General features: G+C 32.8%; 1 protein-coding gene across 1 annotated transcript in view; it reads left to right on the plus strand.

Annotated features, from left to right (window-relative positions):
* Positions 1–16,459, plus strand: part of ACVR2A (activin A receptor type 2A) — an 84,124-nt gene that overhangs the window by 47,576 nt on the left and 20,089 nt on the right. The window contains exons 3-5 of the mRNA XM_074363619.1: positions 2,856–3,063; positions 6,483–6,592; positions 6,777–6,931. Coding sequence (XP_074219720.1) covers positions 2,856–3,063; positions 6,483–6,592; positions 6,777–6,931 — 473 coding nt within the window. The remainder of the gene's footprint in view (positions 1–2,855; positions 3,064–6,482; positions 6,593–6,776; positions 6,932–16,459) is intronic.

A 16,459-nucleotide genomic window follows, 5' to 3' on the forward strand; every position in this document is an offset into this window, starting at 1 on the left:
GCTAAAGCATTGTAGAGCAGCAGTTCTCAAACTTTTTGGTCTCAGAACTTCTTTAGACTTAGAAATTTAGAACCCCAGTCTTTTTTTTTAAATGTAGGCTGTATTATAGAAATATTCATCTTATTAGAAATTAAGGCAGAAAATAAAAAATACTTATTTAAAAGTGGCAATAATAAGTCCATTATATGTTAGCAAAAGAATAGATGTTTATAAAAAAATATTTTCCAAAACAACAAAAATTAGTGAAATTTTTGCACATCTCTTTAATGATTGTTTTAGTAGAAGACAACTAGATTCTTATGTCTGTTTTTTCATTCAGTTTGTTATGATACATTGCTTTGATATGAAGGAAATCTGGCCATACACAAACTATGAAACTAGTTGGAAAAATGAGGAATATTTTAATAGCTTTTGTAGATAATTGTGGATGTTTTTCTTTGATACTATACCACAACTCAACAAGTGGTAGTTTCTTTATTTTTTTTTTTTTGGTTAGGTTTATTAAATTATAATTTACATAGAATAAAATGTTTATTGTTTAGATATACAATTCTATGAGTTCTGATTAACCAATGCAGTCATATAACCACCAACACAATAAAAAATGTGGAATGTTTCCATCACACCCAAAAGTTTCCTCATAATCTTTTGTAATCAGCCCTCTCCCCATCCTCCAGCTTCTAATCTGATTTTTGTCCCCTTACTTTTTGCCTTTTCCAAAATATTATGTAAATGGAAGCATTTAATAGATAACCTTTGTAGTCTCTCTTCATTTTTAGTGTAATGTGTGTGTAATTTATCCATGTTGTTTCTATCATTAGTTCATTTCTTCTTACTGTATAGATGTTTATTTTTCTATTTACCACTGCTGGATATTGGGTTGTTTCTAGTTTTTTGTGGTTATGGATGAAGCCACTTTAAACATTTCATGTACAGATTTTTGCATGGGCATATGTTTTCATTTCTTAGGTAAATACATAGACATGAGGTTGCTGTCTACACAGCATGCATGTTTAACAATAAGAAGCTGTCAAACTGTTTTCCAAAGTGGCTGGACCATTTTGCATTCCCACAACCATGTGGGAAGTCCCAGTTGCTCTATGTATTTACCACCACTTGAGACTGTGTTTTTGTATTATTAATTCTAATCAATATTAGATTTAGTTTTAGTTTGCATTTCCCTGATTATTATTAGTGAAATTGAGAATCTTTTTAATAGTATTTCCCACTCATGTCTCTTTGACAAAGCATGTATTTGAATCTTTTGCCCTTTTTTTATAAATTGGGTAGTATGTTTTCTTAATATTGAGTTGTGAGAGATCCTTCTATTTCCTGAATATCAGTTATTTTTTTAGATATATAATTTGCAAATATTTTCTTCCAGTTGGACTTTTTTCCTTAACTTTCAAAGAGAAGTTTTAAGAAGTTCAGCTTACCAATTTTTTTTTTTTGGCTCATGTGTTTTGTGTTCTAAGAAATCTTTCATAACTTAGGGTCACAAGATTTTTCTTTTTTTTCTAGAAGTTTTAGAGTTTTAGGTTTTATTTTAGGTCTATGATATGTTTAGAGTAAAGTTTTTGTGTATGGCATGAGCTGTGAGCTGAGGTTCTTTGTTTTGTATGTAGATGTCCAGTTGTTTCAGTATCAATTGTTGAAAGACTATATTTTCTCTCTCTAAATGCATTGGCCCCTTTGCTGTTTATCAGTTTTTATCAATTTGCTGTATATCAGTTGACCTTATATGTGTGGGCCTGTTTTTGGATTCCCAGTTTTATTCCATAGGTGCATGTGTCTGTCTTTTCACTGAGACCACATTGTCTTGATTGCTGAAGCTTTTAGAGTAAGTCTTAAAAACAGATGGTAAGAATTCTCTTTTGTACATCTTTTTCAGAATTATTTTAAGTATTCCAGTTCCTTTACTTACTTAGGGTTAGGGTTAGGATTAGGGTTAAGGTTAAGAGTTAAGACAAGAGATGGTTTCTTAAAAGTTAGTCACAGTGTGGAATCTGAAACCATTAATGAACTTTTTGAAGTCGGTAACATTAAAATCTACTTGACTATCTTGAACATTGAATGGATTTTTTTTTTTAACCTATGAAAGTTGTTTTACTTAAGAATGTTCGAGCATCACACATAATTCATTTAGAAAATATTGGTTCTCTGAATTATATAGACCTTCTAAATATTGGCACATTTCATTTTCCTATATTTAAAAGTCATATTTGTTAATATCATCACTGATTTTATGAAAAAGAATTCTTTTGAGTATCAGGAAGGTGTTAGCCTAATGGTGATAATGAATACATATTTTCCAGAATTCTTATTTTTGCTTGGAAACTCATGTTTTATCATTAGTAATGCATACTGTCAGTTGTTTTCCTTGAAGAAACAGGTCTACTTGGTTCATTTTTGAGAACATTTCTGCCAGATACTCAAGTCTGAATAACGGGTTGGTTTAGTTCACAGCTCAGTCATGCAAGGGCTTTATCTGGAGATAGTCTTTGTTCTTCAGTGTGCCGCAGAAGTGTGTTTTGCCACACAGAATATTGAGAAAGAATCAAGGGTCAGGATTTAATAAAGTTACGTTTTACTGCTTTTCATCAATGACAGTCTTAAATGAAGTGAAACTGCCCTTTTACAGAGAAATCTTACGATATATATGGTCGCTTTCTTTTATTTTTTAAAATTATATTTAAAGTACAGAGATTGGCCTGGAAACCTTAACGCTGTGTTACATAACTAGGAAGACAGTAAATTATTGATATTTTAGGAAGATCTGAAGTTTGATCAACTGGGAGACAATCTCTTAAAGAATGAATACAGTTATATTAAGTTGTTGCTTTATTATCTTATAGGTGCTATACTTGGTAGATCAGAAACTCAGGAGTGTATTTTCTATAATGCTAATTGGGAAAGAGATAGAACCAATCGAACTGGTGTTGAATCCTGTTATGGTGACAAAGATAAACGGCGGCATTGTTTTGCTACCTGGAAGAATATTTCTGGTTCCATTGAAATAGTGAAGCAAGGTTGTTGGCTGGATGATATCAACTGCTATGACAGGTAAGGAAACATTTTGTTTTTTATGATAGTGCTGAATAATTTTCATCACCCCCTCTTTTTTTTTTAGAAGGAGAAAGATCAGTGCATGGATTTTCACTTAAAAGTTTTTTTTTAAAGATGAGATTATGAAGGCCATTATAATATGATGTAATGACAAGATAAGTATTTTAAAGTAATAAAATATAGTATGTTTATGTTTTATGTTCGATGTACTTTGAATAATCTACCAAGTAATGAGAACTTTAGATAAGAAACATTTCTTTATGTTTTTAGGATTATAGATTTTTTTAAATGCCAATTTTAAGGAAAAAGGTTTTTAAAAATTGCTTTAAAAGAGAGTATGTCTGTTGAAAATCTATCCTGAAGGAGAATAAAGCTTAATCATAGTATTTAATTTCCTTTTAGTTTCCCTCTTTATGTATCTGGAAGAAATTGATCTCACTACATTTTCCCCTTTTTTTCTTGCAAAGTAGGCCTTTGTTCTTTATCCCAAGAGACATTTTAACTTGACGTTCAGAATTACATCAGAACTAACACAGTCCTCATAGAAAGCTACATTTTATTTAAAAGATCTCACTTAAATAGTTTTATTCTGTACCTGAAATAAAATACAGTGGATATATTACTGACTGCCTGTGATTTTTCTGTAAGGTGTCCCTAAATGTTGGGCTGATCACTTAAACTGCCTGGGCCATAGGATTTTCACTGCTGGTGGATGCTGATGACTGCAGAGGCTGCAAAATTCTAGATAACGAGACTTTTTGGAGCCAAATAACTGATATACTCATGGAATACTAGATACTTCCTGATCCACTTTCAGGAGCCTTAATTAATTACCATGAATCTATGGTTGATTGGCCACATGTGATTAATAGTAAAAAGTGTTGAATAAGCTCATGAAAATTGAATTAGCTCCACATTTCATGAGAAATTAAAATAGTCATTTAGATATGTATTTAGTATTTAGGATATACTTCTAAATCTGTGACTTTTCCCGGGATTATTACTCTATACATATTAGCTGTATTTCTGATTATTAGCCTATTAACAGAGGTGATCATCAGGTGATACTTGCTATTATGAAAGGGTGAGTAGGGCCACTAGGGAAACACTTTGGAGGTTCCTCAAAAAATTAAAAATAGAACTATCATATGATACAGCAATTCCACTTTTGGGTCTATATCCAAAGGAAATGAAAACACTGACTTGAAAAGATACATGCAGCTCCATGTTCTTGCAGCATTATTTATAGTAGACAAGATGTGGAAACAATCTAAGTGTCTGCAGAGGATGAATGGATAAAGAATACATAGTTTATATATACAGTGGATTATTATTCATTCAGTCATAAAAAAAGAAGGACATCTTGCCATTTGTGACAACACAGGTGGACGGATGGACCTTGAGGGTATTATGCTAAGTGAAATAAATCAGACAGAGGAAAGCAAATACCATATGACCTCACTTACATGTGGAATTTTAAAAAAAAAGAACCCATACATACAGAGAAACCATTCGTGGTATCAGAGGCCAGGGAGTGTGAGGGGTGCGTGAAATGGGTGAAGGGACTCAAGAGGGTACAAACTTCCACTTGTAAATAAGTCCTGGGGATGTAATGTAATTGTGACTATAATTAATAATACTGTATTATATATTTGAAAGTTGCTAAGGAGTAGGTCTTAAAAGTTTTCATCACAAGGAAAAGAATTTGTAACTATATGTGGTGATGGATGTTATCTAGACTTACAGGGGTGATCATTTCACAGTATATACAAATACCCAATCATTATGTTGTACACCTGAAACTAATATAATGTTATATGTCAGTTATATCTCAAATTTAAAAAAAGAAAGGTAAGGAGGGGAAGAAATGAGGTTTGGAGATCATCTTTATCCAAAACTATCTTTTATAAATTAGTTGAAATCAGGGATCCTGTTCTTTTTATAGAAGAAAGCTACTGTGCTTCTCACCTAAAACCAGTTTGCTGGAGGTTAAACTTTCATAATGGTGAGTGGGTTGTTCATTGAAAATGCTCTTACAGTGATAATTACTACGGCAGCTTTGTTTCTAGGGGTTAAATGGTAATTTAAAAATGTATGAATTTTTGTTTTATGCTCTGAATTTGATTAAAAATGAATATTAAGGGTAGTAAGAGAAGTAAGAGAAAGGAAAAAAAGATTAAAGAAATATCAAAGTATGGAGGAAAAGACTGATAAAAAGAATTAAATTGGATGGTGAAAAGTAATTTTCTTGAGTTAATTAGGTTAGGTATTTAATCATATTAAACCTATAATTTGAGGCATGATTCTAAATATTAAATTTTAAATTTGTACATTTCTCTATGTATTGTTAAAAACGTAGCTTTCATGTGTTTTATTTTCTACTAAATAGATATTAGTATAGATTTCATTTTAAAGTTTGATTTTGTTAAAACTGCCTTCACCCTGAAATTTCTTGAACTTTTCACTTTAGAGTTAAATTCAACCTTATTATAATATCTAACAGTCATTACCAAAGTTCACAGTTTATTTGTAAGATATATCTTTAAATCCATGCGATGTTAATAGCAATATTTAAATATTTGACTTTTTAAAAATAGGTATAGCTATTTTTTAGTGGTTGTTAGGATTTGATCTAGAGGCTAAATCCCTATCCTTTCAGCAACTCAGTTCCTATATAGAAGGCTGCCTTTCCCCTACCCTTTAAATCAACTGAAGTCCAATCAGTTTTTGAGTTACTACATCCTATATGTTTGTTGTTACATATGGCTGTTTACTTCTTGCTTATCCCAACCCTATTCATTCTGCTCAGGAAATTTAAATCTGCTGCAAAAAATGGCCTAATGGTTTAATTCCCAAACCTAGTTTAGGTCTAATGTTGAAATATATTCTGCCATAAGATATGAGCATGCAGTATTTTGTGTGTGTATGTATGTATACATACATGTATATGTATTTGTGTACACACATATAATTTTTTTATATATAGTGTTCAATTGTTGTATTCATAAAATGGGAAAGCTGTATTTCCTGTGAGAAAAAGCACTCCTAGATCAAATTTCTTCACTGGCTTTATGTTCCTCTTCAAGCTTTTCTAATAATTGAAAAAGTAATAAAAAAGATGTTTGGTTGCCTTAGATTGATCATTAAAAACCAAATTAAAGAAGTAGTTTCAAGGAGCCAGTGTGATTGTTATAAAATCACCTGGGTTTTTTTTTTTTTTCCTGATGAGATTTAATAACAGGATTCAAGGAACATTTTTTGCTTTTAAGAATTGATCATTGAATATTAATAAAAATCTTGAAGTTGGCTATGAACGACTTACTCATTTTATCTCTGAGAAAATCTTTTAAAAAAATCTGTTGTAGATTCAGAATAATAATGTTGATTTTAATTATTTCTCCTCTTACTGTTTATAGGACTGATTGTATAGAAAAAAAAGACAGCCCTGAAGTTTATTTTTGTTGCTGTGAGGGCAATATGTGTAACGAGAGGTTTTCTTATTTTCCGGAGATGGAGGTCACACAGCGTAAGTTCACAGGGAAAACACATAGCCCTGTTCTGAAAACAAGGCATATTTGTGTTGATGAAGTAATTGACTCCCACTTTCTCTTACTCTTTATTTTTCTCCTAAAATTTGACACTATAATAAATATTTATTGTGGAATTTTGTAGACCGAATCTGAGTGGTTTTTTCCTCCCCTTTTCCACAGCTACTTCGAATCCGGTTACACCTAAGCCACCCTATTACAACATCTTGCTCTATTCCTTGGTGCCACTTATGTTAATTGCGGGGATTGTCATTTGTGCATTTTGGGTGTACAGACATCATAAGATGGCTTACCCTCCTGTGCTTGTTCCAACTCAAGTAAGTTATTGTCTTGTACTTTGTGCTATTTTAGATTCTATATTTTAAAGAAATATCACCACAGTAGGTTGTGACAAATCATTTTGGAGTTAATTTTTGAATGTTTATTGTCATGGAAACTATAGCTAATTTTGCAAACAGTAATTTGCTGTGTCCTAAACTTAAGGGTTGAGGTAGAGTAGAAGGAAGTTTATTCCCATCCCTATTCTTCGTTGAAGAATTTTATTGTTATAGTATTTTAAAATATGAGATAAACTGGGTTTTGTTTTTTGAGAAGTAATTGATGATGGAGAAGTGATATCATAACCCTCTTTTCTCTTCCATTTTCTCTTCTAAAAGTTTTTGTATCTTTTTGAAGACTCCTTGCCAAAACATCCTTTTAACCATGGGAGGGACCCCATAATATAACCAGGAAAGTGTAGCGTAGAGAGGTTTCAAAGGCATCAGGAAGATATATCTATAAAAATGTTGCTTTGGGGAAAAGGAGCAGAAAGTCAACAGTTCTTATCACATGTTATTGGTAGTCCCAGGTATATATTTTTTTATTTGCAGCATATCAGGTGTGTACTGAAGTTGAAAAGCTTTTTTAATGCCCTTGATTCTCACTCCCTGAACACCAGATATATCTGAAAATATAGGTGTGGTGGGTAGTTAAAAGTCATGAAATTTTCCTCATTCTTTATCATGTGGATAGTTGGAGCTGATTCAGTGCTTTACAAGGACTTTTAATATAAATAGTTAATATTTTGCAGGCAGAGGAAAGATGATAACTTTTGGTTATACTTGCTTGAGACATTTTTAAACTCTAGTTTGTGCTTTTCTTAAGATCAGATTACCACAGCCTTATGAATCTGTTGGTTTAACTTTGTTTCTCTAATACCAGTAGGATTAATGGTTAAAACTTAGTAGAAGAAAATGGAAAAGTCCTATAATTTAATGACCAAAACAACTTCTTCTCTTTAAGCTTTATTTATATAACATACTCCTTTCTCAGTGCTTGCAGCAGTCTGTTAGCTTTAGATCACTGATCCTCGTAATCGTTGTAAGATGTGTATATGGAGAAATAAGCCCAAAGGTAAAATACCTTATTTAAATTAGGTAAACATACTCTTTTAAACAGCTGAAATATTTTACCTTTTAAACATCAGTAGCTAAGTTTTGGATTTATTTAAAAAAATCATCTCTAAAAGGCACTTAAAAGAAAAATTTGGTGCCTAATAAATGTATGTGGCCATGGAATATTTACCTTCTACGGGTGGTAACTATTTTTTATTAAATACCTACATTTAAAAGAGAGAATATTTAGTACTTTAGTAGTGTCTGAATTTACCTTGGATTTGTGATATGATGGAAACAACTGGAAATTACATTTAAAAACAAATTTGTTAAGTTTCTTAATAGAACTTAAAAAATAATAATGTAGTCCTGTAGGTAACATTGGTTTGTACAAAATATTGATAAAAAGTATGGTTGGACTTTTTTATAAAAGGGCTGATTATCTTATATATGGTGCCATTTTATTTAGAATTGCTAATTAATTCAAGGGTTTAGACTTTTTTTAAAGGAAAAATGGATTATTATTCATAAATATCTAAGAACCAAGAATCTTCAATGAGTATCCATCTCTGTGGGTTTTAGATATTTGTTGCAATGGTTAATGTTGTTGTACACATTTATTTAGTGTTTGCATTATTCTGTGGTGAATTTGCATGAATTGTATGAATTACTGAAAAATAAGGGGTGAATTTAAAGGTTTTGTGATAGAATGACTTGAAATGATCAAGCTTTGTTAAGAAAGTTATTAGGCATGCGTGACTTCATGCTTTCCTTCTGTCATAAACATGTTGTGGGAAAGGAGCATTGTCCTTAATGTGGAACTTCATTTATGTCATCCCTCACTGTGACTCAGACAGTATGGTATCATGCTGTAAGTCTGTCTCGTTTTTGTTGAGAGGTTTATGTAAACTACTTCTGCAAGACTGGTTAGTGGCCATCTAGTTACAAAATGCTTAGTTTTATTTCTACTTCAAAATAATGAGTGATAATTAATTGAACATTATAATGTACTAGAGTGCTGGTAAGTTACATATATAATATATAAATATATAAATAATATAAGAATATATAAAAACATAAAATACGTAAAATTTTCCTCATGATTTCCAAATTGTGACCAGTATGTAAGGGTCATCTTTGGAATTTGTTAAGAAATATAAATTTCTGGACCACACCCCTGAATGTATGGAATGGGGCCTAGGATATTATGTTTCTGATAAGTTTCCGAAGCGATTCTGGTGACTGGCCAGGTGTGGGAAGCACCGATCTGATTTTACTTCACAGGGTTGTTTATGTGCGTTTATAATTCCATTTTATAGATAAAGAAATTGAAACATGGCAAAGCTCACAGGTATCAGAGCTGGAATCTGAACCAAGGACTCTCTGATACTGAAGCTTTGCTCTTACTGTTTATGCTGTTCTGCCTCTGTTTTTCCAGAAAGCACATGCCTCTACTGTTTCAGATAATTCAGTAAACATCCCTGCCATCTCAAAATCATTCTATAAGCTAATTTATTTTCCTACATTTGGACGTTAGAAGTTTGACCACAAAAATGAGCAATAACATGACCACATCATCTCACAGAGGACAGAAGGGGAAATAAATGAGTGATAGATAAATAGAAGGACATATTCATGTGTTTTCCATTAAATTTTTTTTGCACACAGTTTAGAATATGGTTTATGAACGTCGATTGGATTGTAGGTTAGGATTCTTATGATTCTGAGTTGCCTCCTAGTTATTTAAGACTTTTTTGAGGGAGAGGTAAAGTAGATAGGGAAAACACCACCACACATTTAAATTTAATTTCAAGACCAGTTGGGAAAAAAATCTCACATTGTGCATTTCTACAACATTCTTCCTCTAATTTTTCAAATACTTTTAGACAATGACATAGAATTTGTCATTCCTTTTCTTAGGGAAACTTTTTCTTAAAGTGTTGGCTGAAGGCTCACGATACCTTATTGCTGGGTCATTCCTACAACAAGAATTATACTTGAAGAGAATTACAGTGATTCTCAGCAGAGTGGACTGAAGTTACATACACTGTGCTCATTCATGGGTCCAACCTCAGTTTTTTATTCTCCTTGAGGGACAGAGGATCAATCTTGTGGGTCATTCTGGAGGCCTGAGAGATACTCACGTATATCTCTTAATAAGCTGGTTCTGGCAGCCTATTAAGATGGGATTCTTTTTTCTTTACTCTAAATGGTGGGATTCTTTATTTCCAAGACATCAAGTTGTTTAGAGTTTCTTCTGGTTTGTTAGTATTTTATTCTGAAGAAGTGATGTAGGGATATACGTGCGTTAAAATCTGGTCTTTAATTATGGTTCTTATTTATTCTAAAATTTAAAAATATTCTAAAATAAATCTAGCATAGTTAAAGGGATAGAAAGTGTACTTTAAAAAAAAATTAGCCATTCTTTTCTTTTTAACCTGTAACTACTATGTTTCTGACACTGTTTCACGTTAGCACTGTCCTCCTGGCCATCCTGGATGAAAGCATTGGAGGCAGCTTTCATGTCACAGCTCCTGTTCTTGGATCCATGTCATTTATGAAGTCTGGTTCATTCACTTTTCATCCTTCCTGATCCTGCTGTTTTCAGGACATCCTTACACCAGAGGCTGAGATTATTTCTATAATCTTATAGCTGGTCTTCTTGCTTCTAGTTCTCTCTCTTAATCTCTTCTGTTGCTGTTCAATAACATTTTATGTGTCTGATTATGTTACTTCTGTGCTTAAAAATATTTGAGAGCTCTCAGTGATCCAGTAGCAAAGAATACAAAATTTGGAGCATGACATGTGGTCTTCCATACTCTGCCTTCTGATTCTTTTCTCCCGTTACACGCTAAGCCAACCATCATGTGCATATAGAATGGTACTAATTAGGTGCCATCCTTGAAAGAATTGAGAAAATAATGCTCAAATCAGTTTCTCCCTTTTGCAATTCAGGTGAATAACCTCGATTGAGAAAGGCTGTATAGTCATTTGTGAGCATATTCTGTTCTCATACTTGATTATAAGTTCCTTGAAGACAAGGTGTGTATTGTAATCACTACTGTATTTCACACAGTGTTGGTATGTGATAACCATTTTGTAAACAGTGAATTGCTGAATTGACTTTGTGGCATTTAGAATTACACCAAGGTGATAATGAAGTATACTTGGGAATTTGTTTAATAAACCTTTCAGGTGCTTTAGGGCTTTGCTTTAAGATAAATCATGAGGCCATATTTCTTGGGGGAGAATAAGTTGAACTATTCCAGGCTTCTATAAGAGAATGCCATTATTCAGTTCTTTATATAATTACTGGTGTGAAGCATCCTTTTAATTTGCATCACTTAGGTCACTTTTCTTTTGCCTATGCTGAAACTATCTTTCTACATGTAGTAGGTAGACACTTTTATAATCTGCAGTAAGTAAACTGAACGAAACTGGTTTTTCTAGTACCAGTGAGTCATGAATATGAGCGAATTGATGCATTGACTCTATTATTAAGAAGTCTTAGTGTGGTTAGAATTAATGTGGTTTCAATAAAACTGTTTGCATTGCTTTCATAACCATATGTGAGCTCAAGTTCCCTGTCTTTTAAAATCTATATTGTTCTGATAAAAATGCCACTTGATAAGAGAATGCATTTCAGGGGCTAGAAATTACCTACTTTTAACAAGGTATGAAGTTAGCTTCTTGTTTATTTTTAGAGGCTATGTAGTAGCACCATAGATACTTTTTGAAATGACATCACTCTCTTCAGTCCTTACATCATGATATTTTGTCTAGGTTTTGGTTTGATAAGGACTAAAGGCTTTCAGATGTTTGGAATATTCAGTTATGCATACAAAGTAATCCTGTTGACCTTAATATTAATATAATTATAGGTTGTTGTTTCACGCTCTGTCAAATTTCTGTCCACTGAGAAACAAGCCATCTGTGAAAATGCTTTGTAGGATTTTCCTTTTGAACATGAGTCTATATATGTACCCATTTAAAATTAATAAGATACTAAAGGGGTAGCATAACATCATTCAGCCAAGTCAGTTTAGGAAAGTGCTGCTTCTTTATTTGGGAGGATGCATGGGGACGTTTACTAAATTTTATTAACCATTTAATATGCTAATATTAAATTATACTTGCAAAATAAATATATTTGTAGAAGCACACCTTGAAATAGGTTGATACTAAATGGTTGGAGTTTATGAACACATCTCTCTTGCTTTTTCTCTTCACTTTCCCTTTAAAAAAAACTCTCCTCTATTTAAAAATTAATTATAGATACTTGCTTGTTGTAGCAAGACAAATTATACAGAAAGAAGTATGTCCAAAAAGAAAAAAAAAAAAAAAGGAGAGAATCATTTGTTCTTCCTTTCCTTTATCACTTTCCTGAAATAACCAGTTTAAACAGGTTGGTGTGTATCCTTTAACATCTTTCTCTAATCTCATTTGTTAGAGTATATACTTTTTTTCTTTATTATGAACTATAAAATGTTATTCTACAATTGCTCTCTTTTAATTTAATAGTATACTGAGGACAGCTTTTCAGCTCAATACTTTTAATCTAATTCTGATTGGATGATGTATTTTAAAGTGAAACTTAGTGGAGCTTTAATGTATGCTCATGAAACACCAAAATTTGTTGTTTTATTAGCTTAGAGTTTGTGTTAGGTTTCTGCTAAGAGCTAGAACCTACCTTTCACAAATATTCTTTAATTGTATTGTTTTAGCATGTTTAAAGTATGGTATCATGCTGCTATCTTACTCTTGAGCATCTTTTCTTTTCCTTTTTTTTTTTTTTGATACCTAAGAAATAGTACAGGGCTACTACAAATATCTTTGCCTTCTGTGTGATTATTTTTGTATTGGTAACCTAAATTACAACTTACTTTTATATACACTTCTAAACTAATTGTGGGGATAAGTGTCATAAATTATCCATAGACATGCAGCTTGACAAATTTTACTCTAATTAGGCATATAAGCTGTTTTCTTTTACAAATGCATAGACAGGCCCACTTGGAGGTTGGCTGAAATTCTATGTCCAAAAGCAAAAAAAAAAGGGAAGAGGAGAAAGAGGAAAAAAAACTTTATAAAAAACTTATAAAACAAGTTAAAGCTGCACATTAAAATTAATCAAAAGGTTCTTATTTCTAAAAATGACATATTTTAAAATCTTGAGTTCAGTTTTCCTTTAGCCTGTGGAGGGCCCTACCCTGTTTGCCAGTTTACAAATGTGTCTGATGGATATCGACCGGAGTGCATAGGGTCTCTTTTTTTCTTGTCTGGCAAGGAGATGGTAGATAGGAAGAAGGGAGTTTGCTTTTCTCTTTTTTTTTTATTTCCTGGACCTCGTCCTAGATCTGTTCCTTCATTCCTACTACTTCATCTCTGTGAAACCTTTTTCTATTAATTTGAGATAATAAAAATGAAGAAATCCATTTGTTAGTGAAAGCTGCTTGTATCAAATAGGTTAGGAGGGATTCAAGTTTGTTTATTTTTGATTAACTACTTACCTTCTGCTTGAGTGCCTACTGTATGCCAGGTACCCTGCTGGGTGTGTAGTGGTAGGTGGCGCAGGGACAGTCCTTGCTGGCCCTTTTGGAGCTCGCAGATAACATGCAGTTGTACTAAAAATAGGTTCATTGACTTTGTTTGACTTTGCACCTTGCAAAGGAAGAGTAAAAAGAGTAAGAAGGGAGTTGCTTCAACAGTTTCGGGCAAAGATGGAGGAAAGGAGGGGAAATGTTTGATGACGGTTCTGCAGTGATTGGGAGAAGAGCTGCATCCGGGGTGAACTAATGTGAACTGCTCAATAAGTGTTAGCTGTTAACTGCCAACAACCTCAAAATTGTACTCCAAAGGAATCATTTTTGTTGAAACCATTGATTTCAGTTATAAAATTGATTTATTGAAATAATTTTGTTTGAAATTAATAAAAAATTCATTTTGAGTACTCTGTCAAGCACTATATAGAGCACTGTACACCTATCAGCTCATGTAATCTTTCAGTACCCCGTGATACAGGTTCTGTTTTATTAAGTCCATTTTATAGATAAGAAAACCAGACATGGATAGGTGAAGTGACTTGGCCCAGAGTCAGTCTGCTGAGTGGCAAACCCTGGGCATTTATGTCCAAGAATTATTATCTCTTGAAGTAATTTTAATTGAATGGTTTATTTCAGTAAATTATTAGGTGGGGTCCATAAAAAACTAAAGCAGTTAAGAGGAAAGATCAGAGTATTTCAAAATAGTTTTTATAGTGACTGCATATAGCCCTGCAGATAAACATAACCATTTTATCACATCACAATTTATTAATGTATAGTATAGTCCTTTTCCTTTTTTCAGCTTTACTCGTGGAATACAAATGCTAAATAAAAATAAATTTTCTTCTATACCCAGTAATAAACCTGATGTTTCTGAGAAGCAGCCTAAAGAGAGGACATGCAAGTCTGAAGCATCTCTTTCAGACTTGTAGCCCCAGCGCTGGCTGGTAGCTGTGCAGCTAACCACTTCTTCAGGAGCTTATTCAGAATCCTCATTAATCCACCTTGGTCTGTCTTTGCTTTGCTTTTGGGAGGAGTTACATGAGAGAAACTGTGGAAAGCAGAAATTGATATATCACAGAGGAATTTTGAAGATCTAATTGGGTAGAATCATGGCTGTGCATTTGACAGTATCAATATTATTGAATCTGTTAATGTATAATGTCTTGCTTTCCTTAGCTCAGAAACATTTGTCCTGATACACATACTATATTATTTCCTTGCACATTCTATTTCTATCTTCTTGGCAATGGTCTTTTTTAAAATTAGCAATTGTAACATTTCTTAGAATATAGGGTAATTAGATGAGTAAGAGGAAACAAATGCAGAATTTGTCAGTTTTCAAATACTTTGGGTAGGGTGTACTTAATTCTTGATTATCCTAAGAAGTTGTTGAGTGAGTTATTAGAAAGAATATATAAATTTAAATTTTGGAATGGTTTAAATAGTAAGAAAATGTATAGTACATATATACATATTTATAGTATATAAAATCCATATTTCTAGAAAGATTTCTTTGTATTCTATTTCTGTATCTAACTGCTTACTAAATATCTCTACTTAGATGTCTCCAAACCACTTAACATATCAAATCTGTTTCTCAGTAAATGAAACCAGTAACCATTTGGTTGCACAAATCAGAAATCTAGGATGTGTCCCAGTACTGTTTTTTCCACCTAAACTACCTCCCTTTAGTACTTAATCCATATCTCAAGGATCCTCTCCTCAGAAAGATCTCTTATTTACCTTGCCCCAGTATAAGTTAGGTTTCTCCTTACCGGTGCTCAAGATAACTAAATTCCTTTTTATTAAGCTCTCATTTTATAATTATGCATTCATTAATACGGTGCTTCAGTTAGTCTTCCCCACACTATAGAGTAAGCTTCATGAGAGCCTGGGTAGTCAGGGACTGGCACAAATTTGGTGCTTGGTAAAGGTTGGCTGAATGAATGGAGAATTTTTCCTTTCTGATGTTTGCAATAGTTAATTTCTTTTCCCCTTAAGGAATAAGCAGCAAGTCTCTTTCTCATCCAGAAATCTAATTACTTGACATTAATGTGCTGATTTGGTTTTCACTGTTATCTCCAGTCACAGGGTATGATATTCAGGTTTCATTTTCAAAGTTGTGAATCCAGACTGTTCTGTTTGGTTACTTTTTTTTTTTTTCTATTTGTGTATTTTGGTGAATTTATTTCTTTGGAATTCTGTTTTGGCTCTTTTATTTTGTAACATAGTTTATGCATTGAGGCCAGTTCTGGGTGTCTCCTTTTAATTTAGATCGTTCTATAGGTTATTCTGGTGTTCATTTATTGAGAAGTATATTGAGCAAAGATACACTTTTTGGTAAGATGCATGGCTAGCACCTCCTAGCATAGTGCTATTACACTGGCATCTTTATCTCTGATAGAAAACAAACCCTGAGAGATGTTTAAGCCTTGGGAAACTATGGTCTAGTTACTCATTTGGCATGTATTTCTTTCAAGGGATGAATTTTACCCTTGGGTACTGATAAGATGTTTTGATAGTAGGATTACTTAAGCCTTTTAGATGAATTATAAATAATCCTGAATCATTATCACAGGAGAAAATCAAAAAACAAGAGAAACTAGTTAAGCAACTGGTACATATAAATGAGCTGTCAAATCTTTTTCATTGATGCTCTTGTTCTCTGTAGAAATAATGGAAACTAGGAAATATAATCAGTGAATGGAGGAATTTGTTTACACTGGTGACACTGTTTCTCTGGATTTTAAATTCGGGCTCTTACTTGTTTTGGGATGACTTGGGGAATGGAAATCTTGTTCTTTATCAGTATCTGAGTGTCCTGAGCCTGAAAAGTATGCATGGATACTTGTTCCCAGGGTCACCACTGATCGACTTCTGCATTCTGGATGTGGCTGGGGAACTAGCTAACCGTAGGCCTGGTTTG

Source organism: Camelus bactrianus, chromosome 5, assembly GCF_048773025.1.
Source record: "Camelus bactrianus isolate YW-2024 breed Bactrian camel chromosome 5, ASM4877302v1, whole genome shotgun sequence".
Lineage (NCBI taxonomy): Eukaryota > Metazoa > Chordata > Mammalia > Artiodactyla > Camelidae > Camelus > Camelus bactrianus.